General features: G+C 45.2%; 1 protein-coding gene across 2 annotated transcripts in view; it reads left to right on the plus strand.

Annotated features, from left to right (window-relative positions):
• Nucleotides 1-23,472, plus strand: part of ABL1 (ABL proto-oncogene 1, non-receptor tyrosine kinase) — a 182,938-nt gene that overhangs the window by 134,771 nt on the left and 24,695 nt on the right. For both annotated transcript variants that reach the window (XM_033194132.1, XM_033194142.1), the window contains exons 2-4: nucleotides 13,552-13,725; nucleotides 14,291-14,586; nucleotides 23,196-23,468. In XM_033194132.1, the coding sequence (XP_033050023.1) occupies nucleotides 13,552-13,725; nucleotides 14,291-14,586; nucleotides 23,196-23,468 (743 nt within the window). The remainder of the gene's footprint in view (nucleotides 1-13,551; nucleotides 13,726-14,290; nucleotides 14,587-23,195; nucleotides 23,469-23,472) is intronic.

The raw sequence follows: 23,472 nt of genomic DNA on the forward strand, positions 1-23,472 counted from the left end.
CTATAGAAACCTAGTCTTTATCTGTCTTAGAAGCCCTCAAATGTAGCTAATAGTGTTGTACGTTGAATACCTTAAAATTGTGTTTAAAGACAGGCCATGAATAGAATTAGGCATTGCTTTTTGAAGCCAAAATACCATGAGGTGGGGAGGGTCATGTTCATTTACCCAGATCAGCAATAAAAATACTGATGGCTAACAAGGCTTTCTGGGGAAATCGGGTAGCCCAGTGACTCTGGTGTCAGCTGACGCAGGAGTCCATGAAGACATGTTAAAAGAAGAGGAAATGTGAAATGAACGCTTTCAAACCATCCATGGTTGGCAGCAGAAGGGGAGGCCTTTCAGTCTGTTGCAAATGGCCTGTGACAATAAAAATGCCTTTGTGGGTATTAGCAGGCTGACTCTGGACAGTTTGGATCTGCGGCCAGTGCAGGAATTCCCGGAACCTTTTGGGAAGGTGTCCGGGGGAGCTCACTGTGGTGTCTATTAGGAATCTGGAGCAAATCCTATTTCTTTTGAAAGCACAGAGAACTGTGTTTTTATATTATACCTTTAGGGTTTTGGCCATGGTTTATATTTCATTCAAAACAAATCATTGCATTCCCTAGGCTTTTATATAGGTTTTCCTGGTCAGATTGCATTTGTTTTTCAACTTTACTATCTGTCATTATTGCTATTCTTATTACAGGTTAACAGATTATTAAACTGCATTATTCAGTACCTTGTTGCTAAAGACAAACAAATGCAGGGTATTCTGCATCTGAGTTCACCCAGCAGTGCTGTGTCGTTGCGTTGCACTGAGCAGGCACAGAAGGCTCTGAGATACGAGGGCTTGGTCTCTACCCCACAGTTTACATTGTGGTGGCAGAAGACAAGACGTGGTGTAAGATAAGAGAAGGCGTGGTTGTTCTGCAGTGAGCATCCCAGTGTCAGGTGCCACAGTTGGCATCCATGCGGAAATTCTCTGCATGCGGGATTCATTGAGCCCTCCCGACAGCCCAACTAGGTTGATGCCATGCCATTGTTGCCCTGTTGTGCAGTTGAGAAACTGAGGCTCAGAAACAAACATCTTCAAGACATGCTGGTGCTGAGATTTGAACAAGGCCTGTCCACCAGAGCCCATGCTTACTGTACTGCAGGGGACATGTGAACAGATTGCTTACTGGGTGATAGATGCAGGATGGTGATAGAGACAGATACCAGGTACCCCAATGGGTTAAAGGAGAAGCAACCTGTTGTGGGTGAGGTGATGGGAGAAGGAAGGACCAGTTAGAGAAGGTTTCTGGGAGATAGGGAGGCCAGGAAGAGCAGAAGAGGCTGGGGAGGGAACTCTCGGGAGAGTAAATGGTACTTGTCACGGAACAGTCAGGAGAGGCAAGCAACAGGAGGCCTGGGGGTTCTGAAAGGAGTTTGGGGAGGTTGGAGTGGAAAGCAGGGGTAGAGGGCCAGATGCTCCTAGACTCAACCCTGAAGGGCCTGGCGTGCCAACCTACTTCAGGAGCTCAGACTTTTACTATAGTGGCGGAAGGAATAACAACCCCAGCCATTTTTTGAGGGCCTGTGTATGCCTAGGCCCTCAAAAAACATGTCCCATGTTAGCTACAAACTGCCAGCTACCCTACAAAACACATCATGATCCCAGCATTGCCCCCCATGACACTGCCAGTAAGTGGTAGCTGACCATTGGCAGACAGGGCCACCTCCCAAGCCCATGCTCTCTTCTACCTCTCAGCTGGCAGCCATCTCTAGGGGATTTGAAGCAAGAGAGTGACTTGGTCAGGTCTGCATTTGAGAAAGATGGCCCTGATAGTAGGGAGTGGAGGTGGAATGGCCAAAGGGGGACCCAGCCAAGGGTGTGGTGGAGCATGGAAAGGACAGAAGCGATGAGAGATTGAGGAGGAAAAGTGCCAAGATGCAGGGTGGGAACTGACAGAGGATGACTTCCAGCCTCGGTCCTGACATGGGCGTGAATGGCAGGTGTTCAGGATGGCCTTGAAGATAGTAGCATCTCTATTTATGAGTGGCTTCGTACTCCATTTCCAGTAATTGGAGACTTTTTCACCAGATTCTTAGAAGGTGACACAATTTTTTTTCCCCCTTTTTGGGTGAGGGAGAGGGACAGGGACTGTGTATCTTCAGAAAGGTTAGTATTTGAGGCCAAGGCAGGCAAATCGCTTGAGGTCAGGAGTTCAAGACCAGCCTGGCCAACATGGTGAAAACCCGTCTCTACTAAAAATACAAAAATTAGGGCCGGGCGCGGTGGCTCAAGCCTGTAATCCCAGCACTTTGGGAGGCCGAGACGGGCGGATCACGAGGTCAGGAGATCGAGACCATCCTGGCTAACACGGTGAAACCCCATCTCTACTAAAAAAATACAAAAAATTAGCCGGGCGAGATGGCAGGCGCCTGTAGTCCCAGCTTCTCGGGAGGCTGAGGCGAGAGAATGGCGTAAACCCGGGAGGCGGAGCTTGCAGTGAGCTGAGATCCGGCCACTGCACTCCAGCCTGGGCAACAGAGTGAGACTCCGTCTCAACAAAAAAAAAAAAAAAAAAAAATTAGCTGGGTGGTGCGCACCTGCAGTCCCAGCTACTCGGGAGGCTGAGGCAGGAGATTCGCTTGAACCCGGGAGGTGGAGGTTGCAGTGATCCAAGATTGCGTCACCACACTCCAGCCTGGGCAACAGAGCCAGACTCTGTCTTTAAAAAAAAAAAAAAAAAAGAAAGGTTAAGATTTGGACTGTTGATAGGGATAGGAATTAGGATGGAGAATTTTGTTTCTTAAAAATTGTCTGGCTAAGACGTTGTCATGTAAAAGATTCCAGGGGAAATATTTAAACCTTGGACTAATTTAAATAACTTTATTTTTAAAGGAGGTTTCTCTAGAAACTCATTTAATGTACTGCCTATAATGGCTATAAGTGGAAAGTAATAAAACTGCATTTATTTTAAAAGAAAATTGCATAATTTGAACTTCTCACTAATTTATCCCAGTCTCCTTTTTAGGCTCTTCCTGTGAGAATGCTGAGGTTTTATTGAGCCAATTCCTTAGTGCAAGAGTTGTTAACCTGGAAGACCCTGGGAGTCTGGGATAGAATTCAAGGGCTCCATGTCCTCTGATGGGAAAAATTAAAACTTTATTTCACTAACCTCTTACTAAAATTTAGCATTTCAGTTTTTTAAGAACACAGGTAACAAACCACGGTAATATTACAGTGCTTGTGACTGTCTCTGGTAGAAACCAGGTATTTCTTTTTTTCTTTTCTTTTCTTTTTTTTTTGGTCGGGGGACCGAATTTCACTCTTGCCACTCAGACTGGAGTGCAGTGGCATGATCTTAGCTCACTTCAGCCTCTGCCTCCCAGGTTGAAGCGATTCTCCTGCCTCGACCTCCTGAGTAGCTCGGATTACAGGCGCCTGCCACCATGCCCAGCTAATTTTTGTATCTTTAGTAGAGACAGGGTTTCACCATGTTGGCCAGGCTGGTCTTGAACTCCTGACCTCAGGTGATCTGCCCACCTCAGCCTCCCAAAGTGCTGGGATTACAGGAGTGAGCCACCACGCCTGGCCAGAAACCAGTATTTCATATCAGGTAACAGTTGTGGTTATTATTCACACCACTACTTTGAAATGACGCAATTGCTACTGGATCTTGTTATTTAATGTGCGAATAAAGACACAGCTATTTAATACATTAATAAGAGCTATATTACAAGATTTTAAAAGTATTTTGAGGACTGTTTCAAAAAGTCTTTTGAAGACTGTTTTCCTTTGTAATCCTCAGTATTTTATTTTGTGCATTTAAAAATTCATTGTGAAAAGTCCCTAGGCATCGCCTGCTGCCAGAGGGGTCCATAGCACAACACAGTAGGGATCTGCACCTTAGTGGCCTTGGTGTGGCAGGCTGGCCATGGGTCCCTGGTGAATCCTCCTTCCCTTGTGAGGCACTGTCTTGTTCAGGGTCCCCTTCCTCATCCCAGTGAGCTCACCCCCTCAACTCCTGGCTCCCACTGTCTGTGCTCTTAGACTTAGAGACTCATCCACAGGGCTGGGCACGTGGCTCACATCTATAATCCCAGCACTTTGGGAGGCCGAGGTGACTCAGATTCAAGACCAGCCTGGCCAACATGGTGAGACCCCATCTCTACTAAAAAAAATACTAAAAATTAGACCGGTGTGGTAGTGGACGGCTGTAATCCCAGCTACACAGGAGGCTGAGGCAAGAGAATCAGTTGAACCTGGGAGGGGGAGGTTGCAGTGAGCCGAGATCGCACCATTGCACTCCAGCCTGGGCAACAAGAGCGAAACTCCATCTAAAAAAAAAAAAAAAAAAAAAATTCATCCACAGGACAGCGCTGGCCTTCCATTAGACTTCTGCTGTTGAGTCTGTAAGTTTTCAGGAGCTGTGTTTCTCCCACGAGGAGCAGGCGCTACTGCTGGTTCTTTACGTCTTTCCGCCACTGCCCTGCCTCTCCCTGCACCCTAGCAGCTGACACAGTGTTTTGGGGTCTGAAGACAACACAAAAGCTGTGTTCAGTTAAACGTATGTCTCTGTGTGTGTGTGTATATGTGTGTGTGTGTGTGTGTGTTTTAATAATTTTAACTTCTCTGGGTGAAGGTGTAAATTTACAAAATAAAGGACCATGTAGAAATAGATAAAATGACTTTCATCAAGCTCAAAATGTGGGAAATAATACTTTTCCTCTAAGCTCATATTTTGAAAAGTTGTGTGAGACTGTTATAAAATAACTTGAGAATAGTCTGAGCATGATCTCATCTGTTGGAACGGAGTATGAAATAAAACACGAAGCCTCCTTTTAGAAGGATCTGTTTTATAGATTTTTAAATTACAGAGATTCCTTGAACTGGAGGATAATAGTGAAGGACCCACAAAGGAAATATGAATAAAGCAGCACAAGTTTAAATAATTGAATGTGAGCAAAATTAAAGGGAACGTTTGTCACGTCTGACATGCTCCATCTCCTATCCCCCCAACACTGAACCATCTCCAAGAACCTTCCGGAGAGCCCGTAGTGTGAACAGTAATGAATGCTCCATAGCTGGCCGCCTTATACTCTAGTAGGAACTATGATGTTGGGCACAAGTGCCAGCAGGAAGGTGGGAAGCTTCCTGGGGATGTTTTTCCTGGAGGTCAAGTCCCCCGTTGGGCTGTGAAGTAGCCGGTGCTGGGGTTCACGGGCATTTCCCTTCCCTGACTGTTGGCTGGTGTCCGGCGTAGCACCAGCAGCCCCTGGAGTCTAGGCCAGATGGGCCATGTCCGAGAATCTTCTGTCAACATTTTTAATCAGTGACTCACGGCTTTGAGAAAGGATTATTTTTATATAGAACCATCTTTTAATTGTACTTTAAAGACCCAAACCATTTTCTTAGAATACTGTCTAAACAAGTTAATCATGCACAGTTCCAGTGAATTCTGTGGCCTGCTTCTTACAAAATTTCCAAATGATTTTATACTCTCATAGCCAGAGCCAGTGCTTTTTAGAGGTTTGAGGCATTTTTTAGATGTCACTGTTCTTGGTGCTCAGCTAGCTAATTAGTGACTTTTTCTGAGTTTAGTTGGTGAGTGGAAACCTTTTTGTTAACATGATGACAAAATAACAATATGGTTTTAAGTGGAGTGAGAGGCACTTTTGAAGATCCAGATCTTAAACCTATTTAAAGTATGACTCAGAAAGGAGGCTGCAGAAAGTGTTCACTAAAAAAAGTAAGAATAATAGCAGATGCTAAAATTTATTTCCCAAGACAATAGCCAAAAGATCTTCTGAAAGAACAGAAGAAGGGAACTATTTGGGGCATCTTTTTTTGAATGAAGCGCTCGGGCTTCTTTAGGGGATCTCATTTCCTAACAGAGGGACCGGTGGAAAGTTCATGTCTTAAGCAAGAAAGATTTAAGTACTTTCTGCAACTTTGGCGTTGTAAGCTGTGATCATTTTTAAGGTTGACGAGCATAGTTCACTGTGAAATGAAGCAAGTAACTTGGCATTTATACACTGTGAGTCAATTTTGACATCAGCCTGGATTGGGAATTGACTGGAAGGTTTTGGTGTTGGACTGTGGCTACGCTTCAGTGTCTCGGTCCGGAGGCATGCATGAGCAATACTTCCCTTTGGGCTTTGGCCATTAATTTATGGAATAGAGCAAGAACTGGAGAGGAAAGTTGAGAGACTGCCTTGGATCGCCTGATGTCCTGTTGAATCAAAAAAGCAGTGGGAGGCCCTTTCCTTCCTAACAAAGGCCTCATCCTCTTGCATAACATTCGCAGCATCTGTCGACATGTTTGGGACCGTCCCACTTTAACCCACACTTCAAGTGGATGGCCACCTCTGGGCGGGGATCTGCATTCTGCTTATTCCAGGTGTTTTCCAGGCCACTTCCCCGATTATGTAACTTTGATCAAATCCAGATGTGTCAGAATGTTTGATAGAAGAGGTCAAATGGCATTTGAGAAGAAAAGCATTTCTGTATTCATGACTTCGGTTTAATTTCCTGTGTGGGCCTGGTCTGCCAAAGTTGTATGCTCATGGCCACGAGGTTGACGCACCAGAGGGAGGCACACAAGGGCCTTTTCAAGACAGCCTGAGAGAAGCCTCCCTCCCCAGCATGTTTTTTCATGTTAAATTATCAGTTATATAAGTTTAGGGCCAGACACGGTGGCTCACACCTGTAATCCCAGCGCTTTGGGAGGCTGAGGTGGGTACATCACTTGAGGCCAGGAGTTCAAGACCAGCCTGACCAACATGGCAAAACCCCGTCTCTACTAAAAATGCAAAAAAAAAAAAAAAATTAGCCAGGCGCAGTGGCTCACGTCTGTAATCCCAGCTACTCAGGAGGCTGAGGCAGGAGAATCGTGTGAACCTGAGAGCCGGAGGTTGCAGTGAGCCGAGATGGCACCACTGCACTCCAGCCTTGGCGATGGAATGAGACTCCAACTAAAAAAAAAAAAAAAATTTTTTTTTTAGTTGGCTTCTATTAAAGTTTTTCTATGTTTGTCATTGTTTTCTGGTAATAAAAACAATCCACATTTATTTTGAGAAATATACCGTAATATAGAAAAGTATAAAGAAAATTTAAGGCCAGGCGCAGTGGCTCACGCCTGTAATCTCAGCACTTTGGGAGGCTGAGGCGGGCTTATCACCTGAGGTCAGAAGTTCAAGACCAGCCTGGCCAACATGGTGAAACCCCGTCTCTACTAAAAATACAAAAAAAGTAGCCAAGTGTGGTGGCGGGTGCCTGTAATCCCAGCTAATCAGGAGGCTGAGGCAGGAGAATTGCTTGAACCTGGAAGGCAGAGGTTGCAGTGAGCAGAGATCACGCCATTGCACTCTAGCCCGAGTGACAAGAGCGAGACTCCGTCTCAAGAAAAAAAAAAAGAAAAAAGAAAATTTAAAGCACTTAAAATCCCACCACCCTGAGTTAACTACTGTTCACAGTTTGGTGAAATTCCTCCTAGTCTTCTTTCAATTTTTTCATAATTGGGACCTTGCCTATATACTGAACTGTAATATAAACACTTAATATATTACTGTATATTCTTAAACTTGAATATTTTTTCCAAAAATATTTTGAGTGGCTATTAAAATATATCCTATTTTATGGATGCAGCATAAACTAACTTATTCTGTGTTGATAGATATTTTGTACTTGCCCTTTTCTGTGCTATTATTTAAAAGTAGTGTATAGAAATTGTTGATCACTTAGGATAAATTCCTAGAGGTAAGAAAAAAAACCAGATATTAAATTCTTCATAGACTTCTGGTTCATATTCCAGTTGCCCTCCATTTATACACCTACTACTAGCATTGTGTGGGAGTGCCCGTTTCTGTGAAATCTTACCCATACTGGCCGTCAGTGTCAAAAAGATGTATCTGTAAATTTGGCAAGGAATTTGCATTTCCTTGATTATTATCAAGAGTTCACACACTTTCCATGTTTAATGGTAATTTTGTTTTGTTTTGTTTTGTTTTTGAGATGATGTCTCACTCTGTTGCCCAGGCAGAGTGCAGTGCCGTGACCCTGGCTCACTGCAACCTCCGCCTCCCGGGTTCAGGTGATTCTCCTGCTTCAGCTCCTTAGCAGCTTGGATTACAGGCATGCGCCTCCATGCCCGGCTAATTTTTGTATTTTTATTAGAGATGGGGTTTCACCATATTGGCCAGGCTGGTCTCAAACTCCTAAGCTCAAGTGATTGCCGGTCTTGGCCTCCCGAAGTGGTAGGATTACAGGTGTGAGCCGTCGTGCCTGGCCTTTAATGATAATGTAAATTTTTTGTGAATTGCTGGTTCATGGCTTTGCCCATTTTTTCCATAATGGAGGGATTTTGCTTTTTCTTGTTGGTATGTAAAGTCCTTGTGTGTCAATAATGCTCTGCCTGACAGTTTTTCTAATATAATGACAGTGGAAGCTCTTAACTGGCTTCCACTTGACTGACTTGCTGAATTGACCAGCACTCTTCACTTCCTTATAAAACATGCCTCCATGGTTCCCATGTGCCATGGGGTAGCCACGCTACCACTGTCCGCTGCTGCACATGTCCACAAGAGCCAGTCATGTTTGTTTCCAAGCCTGTTTCTTTCAGATACGTCTGTTGTTGTAATTACTTGGTTAATATGAAACCAGTGAAATCCAAGTGTGAAAAGGGAATTATTTCTAGGAAAATTAAGATGAATGCTTTAAAAAGACTCAGTAAAGGAAGATAACTTTTTTTTTTTTCTCTTGAGACGGAGTCTCACTCTGTCGCCCAGGCTGGAGTGCAGTGGTGCAATCTCGGCTCACTGCAAGCTCCGTCTCCCAGGTTCACGCCATTCTCCTGCCTCAGCCTCCCGAGTAGCTGGGACTACAGGCGCCCACCACCATGACCGGCTAATTTTTTGTATTTTTAGTAGAGATGGGGTTTCACTGTGTTAGCCAGGATGGTCTTGATCTCCTGACCTCGTGATCCGCCTGTCTCGGCCTCCCAAAGTGCTGGGATTACAGGCATGAGCCACCACGCTCGACCAGGAAGATAACTTTGAAAAATTACTACAGAGTTAGGTGTAAGACAACTGTAAATGATTGGAATGGATTACAGAAATCTAGAAAGCTTCGACAGTGGGAATGCATAGTGAATGGCTCTAAGTTCTCCCTCCATCTGTAGGAAATTGAAGCTGGAAGTGAGTTGATACATTCATTATAGGGAGGACTTACAGAAGAAAACATCAAGCTCTAATCACATGTCCACATTTCATTCTGTTCATTTATTTTTTGTAACAGAGCTTTACTCTGTTGCCCAGGCTGGAGTGCAGTGGCATGATCTCAGCTTACTACAACCTCTGCCTCCTGTGTTCAAGCGATTCTCGTGCCTCAACATCCTGAGTAGTTGGGACTATAGGTGTGTACCACCACACCCAGCTAATTTTTGTATTTTTGGTAGAGACAGGGTTTCGCTATGTTGGCCAGCCTGGTCTCAAACTCCTGACCTCAGGTGATCTGCCTGCCTTGGCCTCCCAAAGTGCTGGGATAACAGGCATGAGCCACCACGCGCAGCCCCACATACCTGCATTTCAAAGGGCAGTCTTTAGCTCTACAGTCAAGACTACCAAACCAACCTTTAGCCCTTCAGTCAAGACTACCAAACCAGCGTACACTAGATGGGGGTGGGGATCACTTTTTTTCTTTTTTTTTTTGAGACGGAGTCTCGCTGTGTCACCCAGTCTGGAGTGCAATGGTGCGATCTCGGCTCACTGCAAGCTCCGCCTCCTGGGTTCACGCCATTCTGCCTCAGCCTCCCAAGTAGCTGGGACTACAGGCGCCTGCCTTCATGCCTGACTGATTTTTTTGTATTTTTAGTAGAAACAGGGTTTCACTGTGTTAGACAGGATGGTCTCGATCTCCTGACCTCGGGGATCACATATTTTAATAAAATTGATAATCCCTAATAGTGATGGCGCTAGGTGTACTTTCAGAGCCAATGTAAATAATCGAGAAAGGGGACCTAACGTATGACTAAGCTGCTTCCACACTCTAGGAGATGGCAGTATTGCAAGACTCTGTTGCTTGAAATTATCTTTGCCCCCACCATTCAGAAAAATTACCAAATGTTATAATAATGTAATTTTGGGACTTATCCTTTCAGAGAAACAGTTCCTGAAGGTTGACTTCAGTTAGTAGTACAGAAGCTAGACTTGAAGACCTTTATGATTTATGTTCTGTTGGTTTATCCCAAAGAGATATTTTAGAGCACATCCATTTCTGAAAGTTCTCTGGTCATATTTCCAGAAGTTTAGGCTAGTCTCTCAGGTGGGTTCTTTTTTTTTTTTTAAAGAGAATTCAGAATCAGGCCCACCCCTGAGATGGTGTTATTACCCAGGAAAGAATGTGTGAGGATCCTCTAAATCCATAGAGAAGGAAAACTAAAACATAATTTTGTTACTATTTGTGTTTGGCTCAAGCATCTGGTAGATCTTTAAGTTCTTTTCAAATTATAGTGTTCCTCTCTCTTTTTCTTTCTTTCTTTCTTTTTTTTTTTTGTTTTTTGAGACAGAGTCTTACTCCATTGCCCAGGCTGGAGTGCAGTGGCGCAATCTCAGCTCACTGCAGCCTCACCTCCCCGGTTCAAGCAATTCTCCTGCCTCAAGTCTCCTGAGTAGCTGGGATTACAGGCACCCACCACTAATTTTTGTATTTTTGCCCAGCTAATTTTTGTATTTTTTTTTTTTTTTTTTTTTTTTTTTTTTTTTTTGAGACGGAGTCTCGCCCTGTCGCCCAGGCTGGAGTGCAGTGGCCAGATCTCAGCTCACTACAAGCTCCGCCTCCCGGGTTACGCCATTCTCCTGCCTCAGCCTCCCGAGTAGCTGGGACTACAGGCACCCGCCACTTCGCCCGGCTAGTTGTTTGTATTTTTTTTTTAGTAGAGACGGGGTTTCACCGGGTTAGCCAGGATGGTCTCGATCTCCTGACCTCGTGATCTGCTCGTCTCAGCCTCCCAAAGTGCTGGGATTACAGGCTTGAGCCACCGCGTCCGGCCAATTTTTTAATTTTTAGTAGAGATGGGGTTTCACCATGTTGGCCAGGCTTGTCTTGGATCTCCTGACCTCAGGTAATCTGCCCACCTTAGCCTCCCAAAGTGCTGGGATTACAGGCCTGAACCACCACGCCAGGCCTCTCTATCTAAGATCATAAAAATTACTAAACATCATAATGACATTATTTGGGATTTACTCTTTCAGAGAAACAGTTCCTGATGGTTTACTTCAGTTAATGATTTTTATTGTTATTATTTATTTATTTATTTTTTTGAGATGGAGTCTTACTCTGTCTCCCAGCTGGAGACGAAGTCTCACTGTGTCTGCAGGCTAGAGTGCAGAGACGAGATCTCAGCTCACTGCACCCTCTGCCTCCTGGGCTCAAGCGATTCTCCTGCCTCAGCCTCCTGAGTAGCTGGGACTACAGGCACCTGTCGCCATGCCTGGCTAGTTTTTTCTATTTTAGTAGCGATGGGATTTCACCATGTTACCCATGTTGGTTTCGAACTCCTGAGCTCAGGCAGTCTGCCCGCCTCGGCCTCCCAGTGTTCTAAGGTTATAGGCGTGAGCCACCGTACCCGGCCCAATTAGTGATTTTTAAATTGTAGCTCCTTAAATGAGTAATTTGGATTTCACTCCACAATGTTCTTAAACTGTTAAGATCTACTTTAGGTGATTTGATTTGCTGGTTTGCAAGAACCCGTCTACACGTTGTCTTGAGCACAAAAAAATTCTGGAGGGTTTCAGCCCTGTTAAAATTAAAAAAGACAAGAAGAAACTTCAGAAACAAATAGTAACCTATTTGACCCTGTAATGAATAATATTCACACATTTTCTAATTTAAGAGCTGTTGATTGACTTCCAACTTTTAGAATCTGTTTCAGACAAAACATGGAAGAGTTTAGTAACAGTTTTTTCTATTCTGTAATAATAATTTGTACAAGGTAAAAAAAAAATGTACAGAAGATCATATTTGAGGGTGGCCGTGGGGGCAAGAAAGCTGGAAGGACGGGTAGGATGTTAATAGCCTTGTCTTGTGAAGTAAGTCCTTCAGAGACACTGTCCTAGCTGGAAGAACAAGCAGTGAAGGTGTGTGTCTGTTGGTGAAAATAGGGCTCCAGTGATCTAACTGATATTTAAGAGAGGTGGGGGTGATCACCAAAAAAACAGCTCTGCCTCTGGGAGCAGAGAGGACTGGGATAGAAAGTATTTATCTTTCATATTAAGCCCTTCTGCACAATTTGATTTTTCTTATTTATTTTTTCTTTTTTTCTTTTTTTGAGATGGAGTCTCACTCTGTCGCCCAGGCTGGAGTGCAGTGGCACGATCTCAGCTCACTGCAACCTCCGCCTCTCGGGTTCAAGCCGTTCTCCTGCCTCAGCCTCCCAAGTAGCTGGGACTACAGGCACCTGCCACCATGCCCGGCTAATTTTTGTATTTTTAGTAAAGACGGAGTTTCACCATGTTGGATCCCCTGACCTCATGATCCACCCACCGCGGCCTCCAAAAGTGCTGGGATGACAGGCGTGAGCCACCACGCCTGGCCTCTTTTCTTTCTTTCTTTCTTTCTTTCTTTTTATTTTAAGACGGACTTTCTCGTTACCCAGGCTGGAGTGCAGTGGCGCAATCTCTGCTCACTGCAACCTCTGCCTCCTGGGTTCAAGCGGTTCTCCTGCCTCAGCCTCACGGGTAGCTGGGACTATAGGCACGTGCCACCATGCCCAGCTAATTTTTGTATGGCTAATGAAGACGGGGTTTCACTATGTTGATCAAGTTGGTCTCAAACTCCTGACCTCAGGTGATCCGCCCACCTTGGCCTCCCAAAGTGCTGGGATTACGGGCGTGAGCCACTGTGCCCGGCTAAAACAAGAAACTTTCACTGCATATTTTAAGCAAAGGCAAACGCATATGTGGATAGACTGTTTTAATTTGACTAAACTCATATTGAATCAATGAATTTTAAAAGCTCAAACTATTGGGGAACAATAATTACCACCTTGGAATGAAAATACTTAATGTTTTCCACAAGATTTAGTAAAGGAAGATTTTTTTTAAAAAACCACCTTGGCCGGGCGCGGTGGCTCAAGCCTGTAATCCCAGCACTTTGGGAGGCCGAGACGGGCGGATCACGAGGTCAGGAGATCAAGACCATCCTGGCTAACACGGTGAAACCCCGTCTCTACTAAAAAATACAAAAAAAACTAGCCGGGCGAGGTGGCGGGCGCCTGTAGTCCCAGCTACTTGGGAGGCTGAGGCCGGAGAATGGCGTAAACCCGGGGGACGGAGCTTGCAGTGAGCTGAGATCTGGCCACTGCACTCCAGCCCGGGCGACAGAGCTAGACTCCATCTCAAAAAAAAAAAAGAAAACCCACCTTAATAATAATAGTATGTATGTATGTATAGATGTTAATAAATGAAATAAATTAGGAATGTATAATGTTGAAAACATAAATATTTTTGCTTTTGAGAATAAAACTAATTTTTTCTCCTGATTTTCTCTTGCTTTTTCTTTTTTCTGTTCCCCTCTTTCTCTTCCAGAAGCCCTTCAGCGGCCAGTAGCATCTGACTTTGAGCCTCAGGGTCTGAGTGAAGCCGCTCGTTGGAACTCCAAGGAAAACCTTCTCGCTGGACCCAGTGAAAATGACCCCAACCTTTTCGTTGCACTGTATGATTTTGTGGCCAGTGGAGATAACACTCTAAGCATAACTAAAGGTAAAAGGGTTGTGGGCAGCTAGTGATGGTTGCAGGAAACAGAGATCTGGGAATTGCGGCTTGACCTGCCACCCTTTGCTCATTGAAGGAGCAGCTTTGAAATCTGGAATGCAGGGATATCCAAAACAACAACTGCATGTTTCTAAGGGAGTCGCCTCTCCTTAGAGAAGTTCTTGTACAATAGCCCTGAGCAAAAACAAAAGTTGCCCTATGTTTTATACTGAAAAGGACAGCTGAACAAAATACTGAATGCAATTTTTCCCCTAAGAAAAAGCATTATTTCCCTAAAATGTTGTCTTATATTAGGAACCGAGCACTTGAATAAACATAATTGATTATAAAAACTGAGGCTATATACTTACCTGTCTGTTCTGTACGAACAGGAAGCTTCAGATATAAATGTGTATTCTCATACACTTATAAATGCATATCTTTAAGTGGACTTGTTAAAATGAAATTGGTATTTAGGAATTTGGAAATCTTTAGTAGTTACACAAGAATCAATGAAAAAGAATGAAGCTGGTTTCCAGAGCTGATATGTCTGATTTGGTTCCTTTCTTCTAAGGTGAAAAGCTCCGGGTCTTAGGCTATAATCACAATGGGGAATGGTGTGAAGCCCAAACCAAAAATGGCCAAGGCTGGGTCCCAAGCAACTACATCACGCCAGTCAACAGTCTGGAGAAACACTCCTGGTACCATGGGCCTGTGTCCCGCAATGCCGCTGAATATCTGCTGAGCAGCGGGATCAATGGCAGCTTCTTGGTGCGGGAGAGTGAGAGCAGTCCTGGCCAGAGGTCCATCTCGCTGAGATATGAAGGGAGGGTGTACCATTACAGGATCAACACTGCTTCTGATGGCAAGGTAGGGGACCCTTGGCAGGGGGGCTGATGGGCCCGGGGCAGGGGAACCCAGAGGTCCTGGTGTCGGATTAATAAATTATTGCAGGAAAGCTCAACCAAGAAGATGTTTAAAGAATCTTTCAAGTAAACAGTAGGAGTCATTCCATTAGCCTTATGAAGACCCTTTATTGAGGATCGGTTCTGTGATATTACAAGTTCCTGGGCCCAGTATGATTCTTTTATTGTCTTGCTAGAGTTTTGTTGTTAGCAAGTTACTTAAAATAGGAGGAATATCTGTTGGGTTTTGGACACACTTTTTACAATAAGATTCTTCCTTAAAAAAGAATATTTTATAATGATAGTAATCATCCTCAATTAGAAAAATTCAAATAATAGATTCGCTTTCCCAGAGCGAAAGACCACTTTAATATCCCCTCCCCCACAGAAGCCTGGCATGTGGGCTTCTTCCTGCAGATGAACACATTCATGGAGAGGTGTGTGGACATATGTGCATATACACATACAGTTTTCAGTGAAAACCGGGATCAGACCCACAGCTTACCAAACCCAAAGCGTATTGTTGTAAGGGAGATGGCGTATATGATTTTGTGGTCTTCATATAAATAGTCCTTCAGAGTCCATAAAGAGAAGGGAGGAGTTAACATTGACTGAGATATCGCTGTAATACCTGCATCTTTGCATTAAAGAAAGGGAGGCATAAAGAGATCTTGCCGATATCAATGTAGTGAGACATTGATGGAATAGGCTTGGATCCCACAGTCTAGTCTATTGCACCAGGCTGTAGTTGAGGTACAGTGTAGATAGATGGATTGGTGTGGTCCGGATGGTGTATGTTTGTTTTCAGTTGTTTTGTTTTTGTTTTTGTTTTTGTTTTTGTTTTTGTTTTGAGATGGAGTCTTGCTTTGTCACCCAGGCTGGAATACAATGGTGCGAACTTGGCTCACTGCAACCTCTGCTTCCTGTGCTCAAGTGATCCTCCCACCTTAGCCTCCTCAGTAGTTGGGACCACAGGCGCACACCACCACACCCAGCTGTTGTTTGTTTGTTTGTTTTGAGATGGCATTTTCGCTCTCATTGCCCAGGCTGGAGTGCAATAGTGCGATCTTGGCTCACTGCAACCTCTGCCTCCTGGGTTCAGGCATTTCTCCTGCCTCAGACTCCAAGTAGCTGGGATTACAGGCATACGCCACCACGCCTAGATAATTTTGTATTTTTAGTAGAGACAGGGTTTCACCATGTTGGTCAGGCTGATCTCGAACTCTTGACCTCAGGTGATCCACCTGCCTCAGCATCCCAGAGTGCTGAGATTACAGGCATGAGCCACCATGCCCAGCCGTTTTTGTATGTTCAGTAAAGACAGGGTCTCGCCATGTTGCCCAGGTTAGTGTCAAACTCTTGAGCTCAAGCAGTCTGCCCTCCTTGGCCTCCCAAAATGCTGGGATTACAGGCATGAGCCACTGCGCCCAGTCTATATTTTTTTTAATAGTATGTAATGTCTGCATGTGGTTATAAAAATTCGAAAGAACAAGATGAATTACGGTAAAAAGTAGTCGTCTCCTAATTCACTTTTCCTGCGCAGAGGCAAGCACTGTTACTAGTTCCTTCCAGAGTTACCTGGACATAGATGGATGGTATATAGATGTTTATATGGATGTTTATATTCAAAAAGGCACACAAATGATGCATGCTCCAGGCTGTTCTGCATCGTGCTTCTCCTGTGTGATAATACACCTTCGAGGCTGGGCGCGGTGGCTTAAGCCTGTAATCCCAGCACTTTGGGAGGCCGAGACGGGTGGATCACGAGGTCAGGAGATCGAGACCATCTTGGCTAACACGGTGAAACCCCGTCTCTACTAAAAAAAAAAAAAAAAAAACTAGCCGGGCGAGGTGGCAGGCATCTGTAGTCCCAGCTACTCGGGAGGCTGAGGCCGGAGAATGGTGTAAACCCGGGAGGCAGAGCTTGCAGTGAGCTGAGATCCAGCCACTGGACTCCAGCCTGGGCAACAGAGCGAGACTCCGTCTCCAAAAAAAAAAGATAATACACCTTCGAGATTGTTTTATGGCAACAGGTTTAGAGCTGCCTCATCTTACCCGTAACTATGTACCATGGATGGACTCACTTATTTAAGTAGTCCCCTGCTGGTTGACTTTTAGGTTGCTTCCAATCTTTAGTTATTATAAATAATGCTGATATGAGGTGGCTTTCAAACCTTTTTAAAAATCTGGGTCTGCTGTAAGAAAAACTCATTTTACATCACCACCCAGCCCTCACAATATAACAAAAGTTTCATAAAGTCTTACCTACCTTTACTGTATGTAACGCACTCTGATTTTGTATTTCATTCTGTTCTGTTTCATTTTTTTAAAAATTCTGGTTGTAATCCACTAAATTTATTTCATAGACTGACTAGCGGCCCACGGCCTGGTTTGAAAATTTGCTGCGCATGCTTCTTTGTGTGTGGTGTAAGTGTATGTAGATAAGTCGCTAGAACTGATTGAAGGTTATGTGCATTGCCAAGTCACCCTCTATAGAAATTGTACAAATTTGTTCTCCCACGAACAATCCACAAAAGCGCTTGTTTCCCCTTAACCCACACCAACAGTTTATTATTAGATATGTAAAAACATCTTTGTCACTCTGACTGGTAAAGACTGGCATCTCATTATGTTGAATATGCATGTGGCATATTTTGAGTCATCTTTATGCCATTTAATTCATCTTTTTCCTACATGTTAGAAATATACCAAGTGTATATGTGTATCTAGGCCTGTTGACCTCTCTGTTCTCTTCCATTGGTCTGTCTATCTGTATGCCAGTACCAAACTTGTAATTACTGTAACTTTATACTGTATTGTGGTATCTGATAGGCTAGTCCCCACTTAGCTTTTTAACGTTTTTTTTTTTTTTTGGCTGTCTTCACACATTCACTTGTACCATATGAATGTACATATACTTCCTTTTTAAATGTTCTTACTTTTCTTCACATCCCAAAGTCTTCTGTCTGAAGTCCTGTTGCCCATATCTGATGCTTTCCACCACTGCAGAATTCTTTAGTACCAACACTGCAGTGTGTATGTTCAGACAACAGAGCCTGTTGTCTATGTGTGACTAGACATGGGCCTGTCAGCTTGCTTTTTGGGTTATTGTTCTTATCCCGGAGGTGGAGCTGTGTCCTTCCATTCTGAGGGATGTACTTGAGGGCATTGGGCCCTTTGAAAGAGCCTTCAGACCACAAGGGTACCTTTCTAGTGAATCAGAACACCAGGGTGCACCACCCATGGGGGGTGATTTTCTGGAGCAGACAGCTTGCTTCGCATCTGTGCTATTTATCCAAGGCAAGTCATGCTGCACCAAGATAATCACTTGAGGTTTGCACTGAACGGGATAATGGTTTCTTTTCCCTAGAGCTGTTTAATCAGCAACCTTGGAACAGATGCAGGCAGGCATGATCTAGTGTGACAGCTCATTAGCTAGGGGTTGGTCTAAAATACTGTTCAAAGGGGCAAGGAAAGACCTGCATATGGGATACGTGATTTGCAGAATTTGAGATTCATCCAAAGAAGGAGAATCTGCCTAAGAGGCCTCTGTCTAAAAGCTAGTATGTGCCAGGTAGGTTTGTTTCATTCCAGGTAGAGCACGGGGAGCTCATCTGACTAGGCAGTGTCCACCACTGGGCAACACATCACACTTTCCTTGGCGTCTTGCCTCCTCCCTCCCCTCCTGGCAAAGACTCTCCTATCAGCTGTTTGGGCACCTGGGGACTTCTGAGCCCACAGCGTCATCCAGCAGACCTTCTGCGGAGGTTCCTTCCTGTGAGGGCCGCACTCGAGGAGGGTGTGCTGGGTGGGATCGTATCGCTGGAATGAGTGGACATCGTTAGAGGGAGCTCCCACAGCTATGTGTGTGACCGCGTGGCTCGCTGCTGAAAAATGCTGCTCACATAGCAGAACTTTGATGCAGTCCTTTTTGGATTTCTAAGGGGAAAATTTAAGACTGATAGGAGGAATAGGCTGGGGTTGAGTAAGTTTGGTTCTTATTTTTAAATTAGTTCATCTTGGCCGGGCGCGGTGGCTCAAGCCTGTAATCCCAGCACTTTGGGAGGCCGAGACGAGCGGATCATGAGTTCAGGAGATCGAGACCATCCTGGCTAACACGGTGAAACCCCGTCTCTACTAAAAAATACAAAAAACTAGCCGGGCAACGTGGCGGGTGCCTGTAGTCCCAGCTACTCGGGAGGCTGAGGCGGGAGAATGGCGTAAACCCGGGAGGCGGACCTTGCAGTGAGTTGAGATCCGGCCACTGCACTCCAGCCTGGGCAACAGAGCGAGACTCTGTCTCAAAAATAAATAAATAAATAAATTAGTTCATCTTTAGAAAACAACTGAATTTAGAAGATTCTTCTATAAGGCCCCCAAGGATTTCTTTCTGCTTCCTCCTGATTGGCTGTTATTTGCCTCTCTCCTCGTGTTCTGAGCTTTTCCGCAGCCCTTGTGGGTCATCAGTCAGCCCAGGACCACCAGCTCGGAGCTCAGAGTTGGGGACTGGGAGTTATGAGCTGGACTCTTGAAGGGGCCAATACTAAAGTGAGCCATTGCCATTTCCTAGGAGCCTTGACAATCTCAAAACTCTTTGGATACCCTGGGATTTGATTGTCATTTTTCTGATACTTTCCCAAAGTTGTAACCCTCCGTCGACATAGCGGAATTGAAGATTGATTTTTCTTCACCACCTCCTGCCTAAAGTTCTTAGTTCTGAATGTTTGTGTCCACACCTCATTGACTTCTGTGAGATGCCCCTGTCACGTTCCTCGATTCCTTCTAGTCCTTAATAGAGTCTTTCATTTTCTTGAAAGAAATTTGCCGAGTTGACATTTATTTTCATGGTCTGCTGAAGTGACAGATCCAGGGCCCTAAACTTCAGCCGAGTGGCAGGAAGGGATCATTTACACAGCCTCTTGGATGTTTAAAGTTTACCCGCCCTGACAGCGGCTCAGCAGGCATAGGCCTCCTGGTGAAAAGCCGAGCACATGGCTCACCTGTTCCAGTGAAGGAGCTTTGGACCGTTCTTTTGTACTGCAAGGCTTGCCTTCCTGCTGGTGTCTGAGCAGCTCTCGGGGGAACTTGCTTCCTGGCTGAGCAACCTGTAAACAGTATGTCTGAGGTGGGACTCCCGGGCCCAAGGCAGCAAAAGGTTGCACAGTCTAAGCTCTGTTAGCCTGTCAATGTGGCTGTCAGAAGAAACACTGTTTCTTTTTTTTTTTTGAGACAGAGCCTCACTCTGTCACCCAGGCTGGAGTACAGTGGCATGATCTTGGCTCACTGCAACCTCTGCCTCCCAGGTTCAAGCGATTCTCCTGCCTCAGCCTCTCAAGTAGCTGAGACTACAGGTGCCCACCACCGTGCCCGGCTAATTTTTGTATTTTTAGTAGAGGTGGGGTTTCACCATGTTGGCCAGGCTGGTTTTGAACACCTGACCTCATGATCTGCCCGCCTTGGCCTCCCAAAGTGCTGGGATTACAGGTGTATGAGCCACTGCTCCCAGCAAAACGCTGTTTCTAAGAGTTTCTTTGACAAGTCCTGTCCTTCAGGTTCATGCATGATTAGGAAGAGGCAGCAGCCCTGGCTGAGCACCTGAGTGTTAATGGAACCAGATGCATAGCAAAATGACATGGTATTCATGACACTGACTTTACTTTCTTCCCTGAACATGCCACGAATTCCTGATGATCACACAGTTCCCCAACAAATGCTGCTCAAAACCTAGAACTAATCAGGAGCAAGCACCAGCCTTGACTGTTAGTGGGACACGGGGAAGATGGCTGTGAACCGAATATGCAGTACCTTTGAGGGAGAATGGTTTTAATATTTAGGAAGTGTCAGTATGTAAGTTTTATGTTGAAAAATGAACTAAGTCAAAGGTCTGTAAATTTAATTATTGAAAAGGATAAAGTTGGGCCATTCAGTGAAACCTCCTATAACTGAAATCTCTAACACAGTAGCCAATGGGGGAGTCAAATGAGCCCAAGAAATTCTGCATAAACTAGGACTTAGGGGAGCCATTAGCATTCCACGCTGGAGTGAAGGAACCAGATCCGCCAGTTGGGGAGCACTCCTTTGAGGTCTGTGCTTCCTGCTGCGACGGGAGAGAGGGATAATGAGACTTGCTCCCAGGTGCCCTGCCCTGGAGCCCAGCAGGCCACACGGGCTCTTTGACCCTGTACTGTGCCAGTGAATTCCAAGGTGGGAGTGGTGCTCTGATTCCAGGAATGTCTTGGGATAGCTTTTCTCACTTCTCTAGACTCCTTGGTAGGGAGCACACCATCAGCGGAGCTAACCTGAGAACAGGAGTCGGAGCACTTGCCACCTGCGGTGAAGTAATTGGACAGCTGACAGACTCTTCCAGAGGGTCAGGGATTGGGAGCTGACCCCAAGTCCCGCTCCATTTTCTTTGTGTACAGCACTTGTGTCTGAAGAGAGTGAGTGGTTGTGGCTGTGTGAGTATGAAGCTAACGGCAGCCCTCAGCAGTGCCGACTTCCGCTCCCCGATGCATTCCTGTGCGCACGTTCGCGGGTCTGAGCGTGACTCATGGTCTGCCCCTAGAGCAGTTCACTCAGAGGCTTCTTCTCTTCCGTGCTCTCAAGAATAAAAGTGGGGCTGCCATGTCCTATAAAGTCTTGCCATTCAGAGGCCCTGTCTTGCAGAGTGATAAGCCAGTGTCACCAGGCCACAGTCCTTACACCAGGAGCAAGTTCCTTGTCTTTCTGGACAAGTTTTGCATTTCTCAGAATTTTATTTTAGTAAGATTGTTACCAAAAGATTATAACCCCAAAGTGTGTGCCTTTGGCTTGCCTAAGTTTTTGGAATTCACTTGTGTTATCTCCCCAAGCAAAACAAAAGAAAGAGAAACCTTCCTATTGACGAATCCTTTTTACCTTCTTGAGAGTTGTCAGTGGGACTAATTTGCATATTTCTTTGCTACTTTCTTTTAAAAACATTTTTCTTATTTACTATTACAGACATACAGTAATGGTGCCTGACATAACCCACAGCCAAAGGCCTTGGCCTTGCTGCATGTATTTCAGGCTTTTTCTTCCCTTTTCTTTTTTTTTAAGTAATAAGATATTACAGTTGTAGTCGGGTGCACTGGCTCACGCCTGTAATCCCAGCACTTTGGGAGGCCGAGGCAGGCAGATCACGAGGTCAGGAGATTGAGACCATCCTGGCTAACATGGTGAAACCCTGTCTCTACTAAAATTATGAAAAATTAGCCGGGCGTGGTGGTGGGCATCTGTCGTCCCAGCTACTCAGGAGGCTGAGGCAGGAGAATCGCTTGAACCCGGGAGGCAGAGGTTGCAGTGGGCCGAGATCGTGCCATTGCAGTCTATCCTGGGCTATACGGCGAGACTCCGTTTCCAAAAAAAAAAAAAAGATACTACAGTTACAGCTAAAGCTTGATCCTGTTCCCTTTTCTCCCTCACGTCCCAAGCATTACCACTGTCCCAAATCTGTTCCTTCTTCCCACGTCTTTGCAGTTTGGGCAAGTCTTCTGAACGCCTAGTCGTGATTTTAAGTCTTCTTTCCACCTTCAGTGAAGGGTGGCTGCCCTGAGCAAGCCAGTAGATTCAGTTATGTGCCTGGAGTCCAGATGTTTTATGTGGATTTTCATGTGGAATTGTTTTTGGTAAGGAAGTATTCCCCTGCCACACCAATGAAAAGAGAAGAAAACAGGTAGCTGGCACCCCCTGCATTGTTGCTTTCTGCCAACCTGCTCCTTCTCCTTCCTCTCCATCTCTGTTGTGTCCAGATGCAAACTCTACATGGAGGGTTTGACCCTAGGTCCTCACCTGCTGTGGCTCTCACACGGGGACCGAATGCTCATGTGTTGTAAATCCTTCCTTTTGCTTCCTCGTGTTGGATGTGTTTAGTGGTTTTCATCTTCTGATAACTATTTCATTCTAGGTTTATCCCTTTTAAATTATAAATTAAATCAATTCTTTGCTTTTCCTAACCAGCAACAACCCACCAAGTTCTACTGTGTGTTAATTTAATCAACAGTTGTTTATTGAGTACTTACTACCTGTTGATTTCCTGTACTCAACATTGGAATGAAAACAGCTTAAGGCTCTGCTTTCATGAGCTTCCATGCTATTAGGTGGAGACAGACAGTAATTAAGCAGATAAACAGGAAATGATGAGCTAGTGGTGGGTCTATTGCTGAGAAGTAAAGACAGGTGGTAGGATGACCCGTGCTGCATGATGACTTTAGACTGGATGGTTGGGGAATACTTCACGGACATTAAAACTGGCCTTGGAACGGGAAGCAAGAACTGGGCATGGAAGATGAGGGGTTGGGAGATTTCAGGCACAGGGAGCAGCAGCAGGTGCAGAGGCCCTGAGACCCTTTATTGTGTCTTTCTGCTTGAGCAAGTAACGTAGAGCACACGTAGAGAAAGACAGCAGAAGTGGTCTCCTAAACTCTGTCCTGTGTGGAGAGCTGCTTGTATGAGGTTTAGCTGTGCAGTGAATTAAGGCTCAGCCAAACTGGCTCACGGGAGCTCTTTGAGCTTGCTTGTCTCTGTGGGCTGAAGGCTGTTCCCTGTTTCCTTCAGCTCTACGTCTCCTCCGAGAGCCGCTTCAACACCCTGGCCGAGTTGGTTCATCATCATTCCACAGTGGCCGACGGGCTCATCACCACGCTCCATTATCCAGCCCCCAAGCGCAACAAGCCCACCGTCTACGGTGTGTCCCCCAACTACGACAAGTGGGAGATGGAACGCACGGACATCACCATGAAGCACAAGCTGGGCGGGGGCCAGTACGGGGAGGTGTACGAGGGTGTGTGGAAGAAATACAGCCTGACGGTGGCCGTGAAGACCTTGAAGGTAG

Source organism: Trachypithecus francoisi, unplaced genomic scaffold, assembly GCF_009764315.1.
Source record: "Trachypithecus francoisi isolate TF-2019V2 unplaced genomic scaffold, Tfra_2.0 Contig01585, whole genome shotgun sequence".
NCBI classification, from domain to species: Eukaryota; Metazoa; Chordata; class Mammalia; order Primates; family Cercopithecidae; genus Trachypithecus; species Trachypithecus francoisi.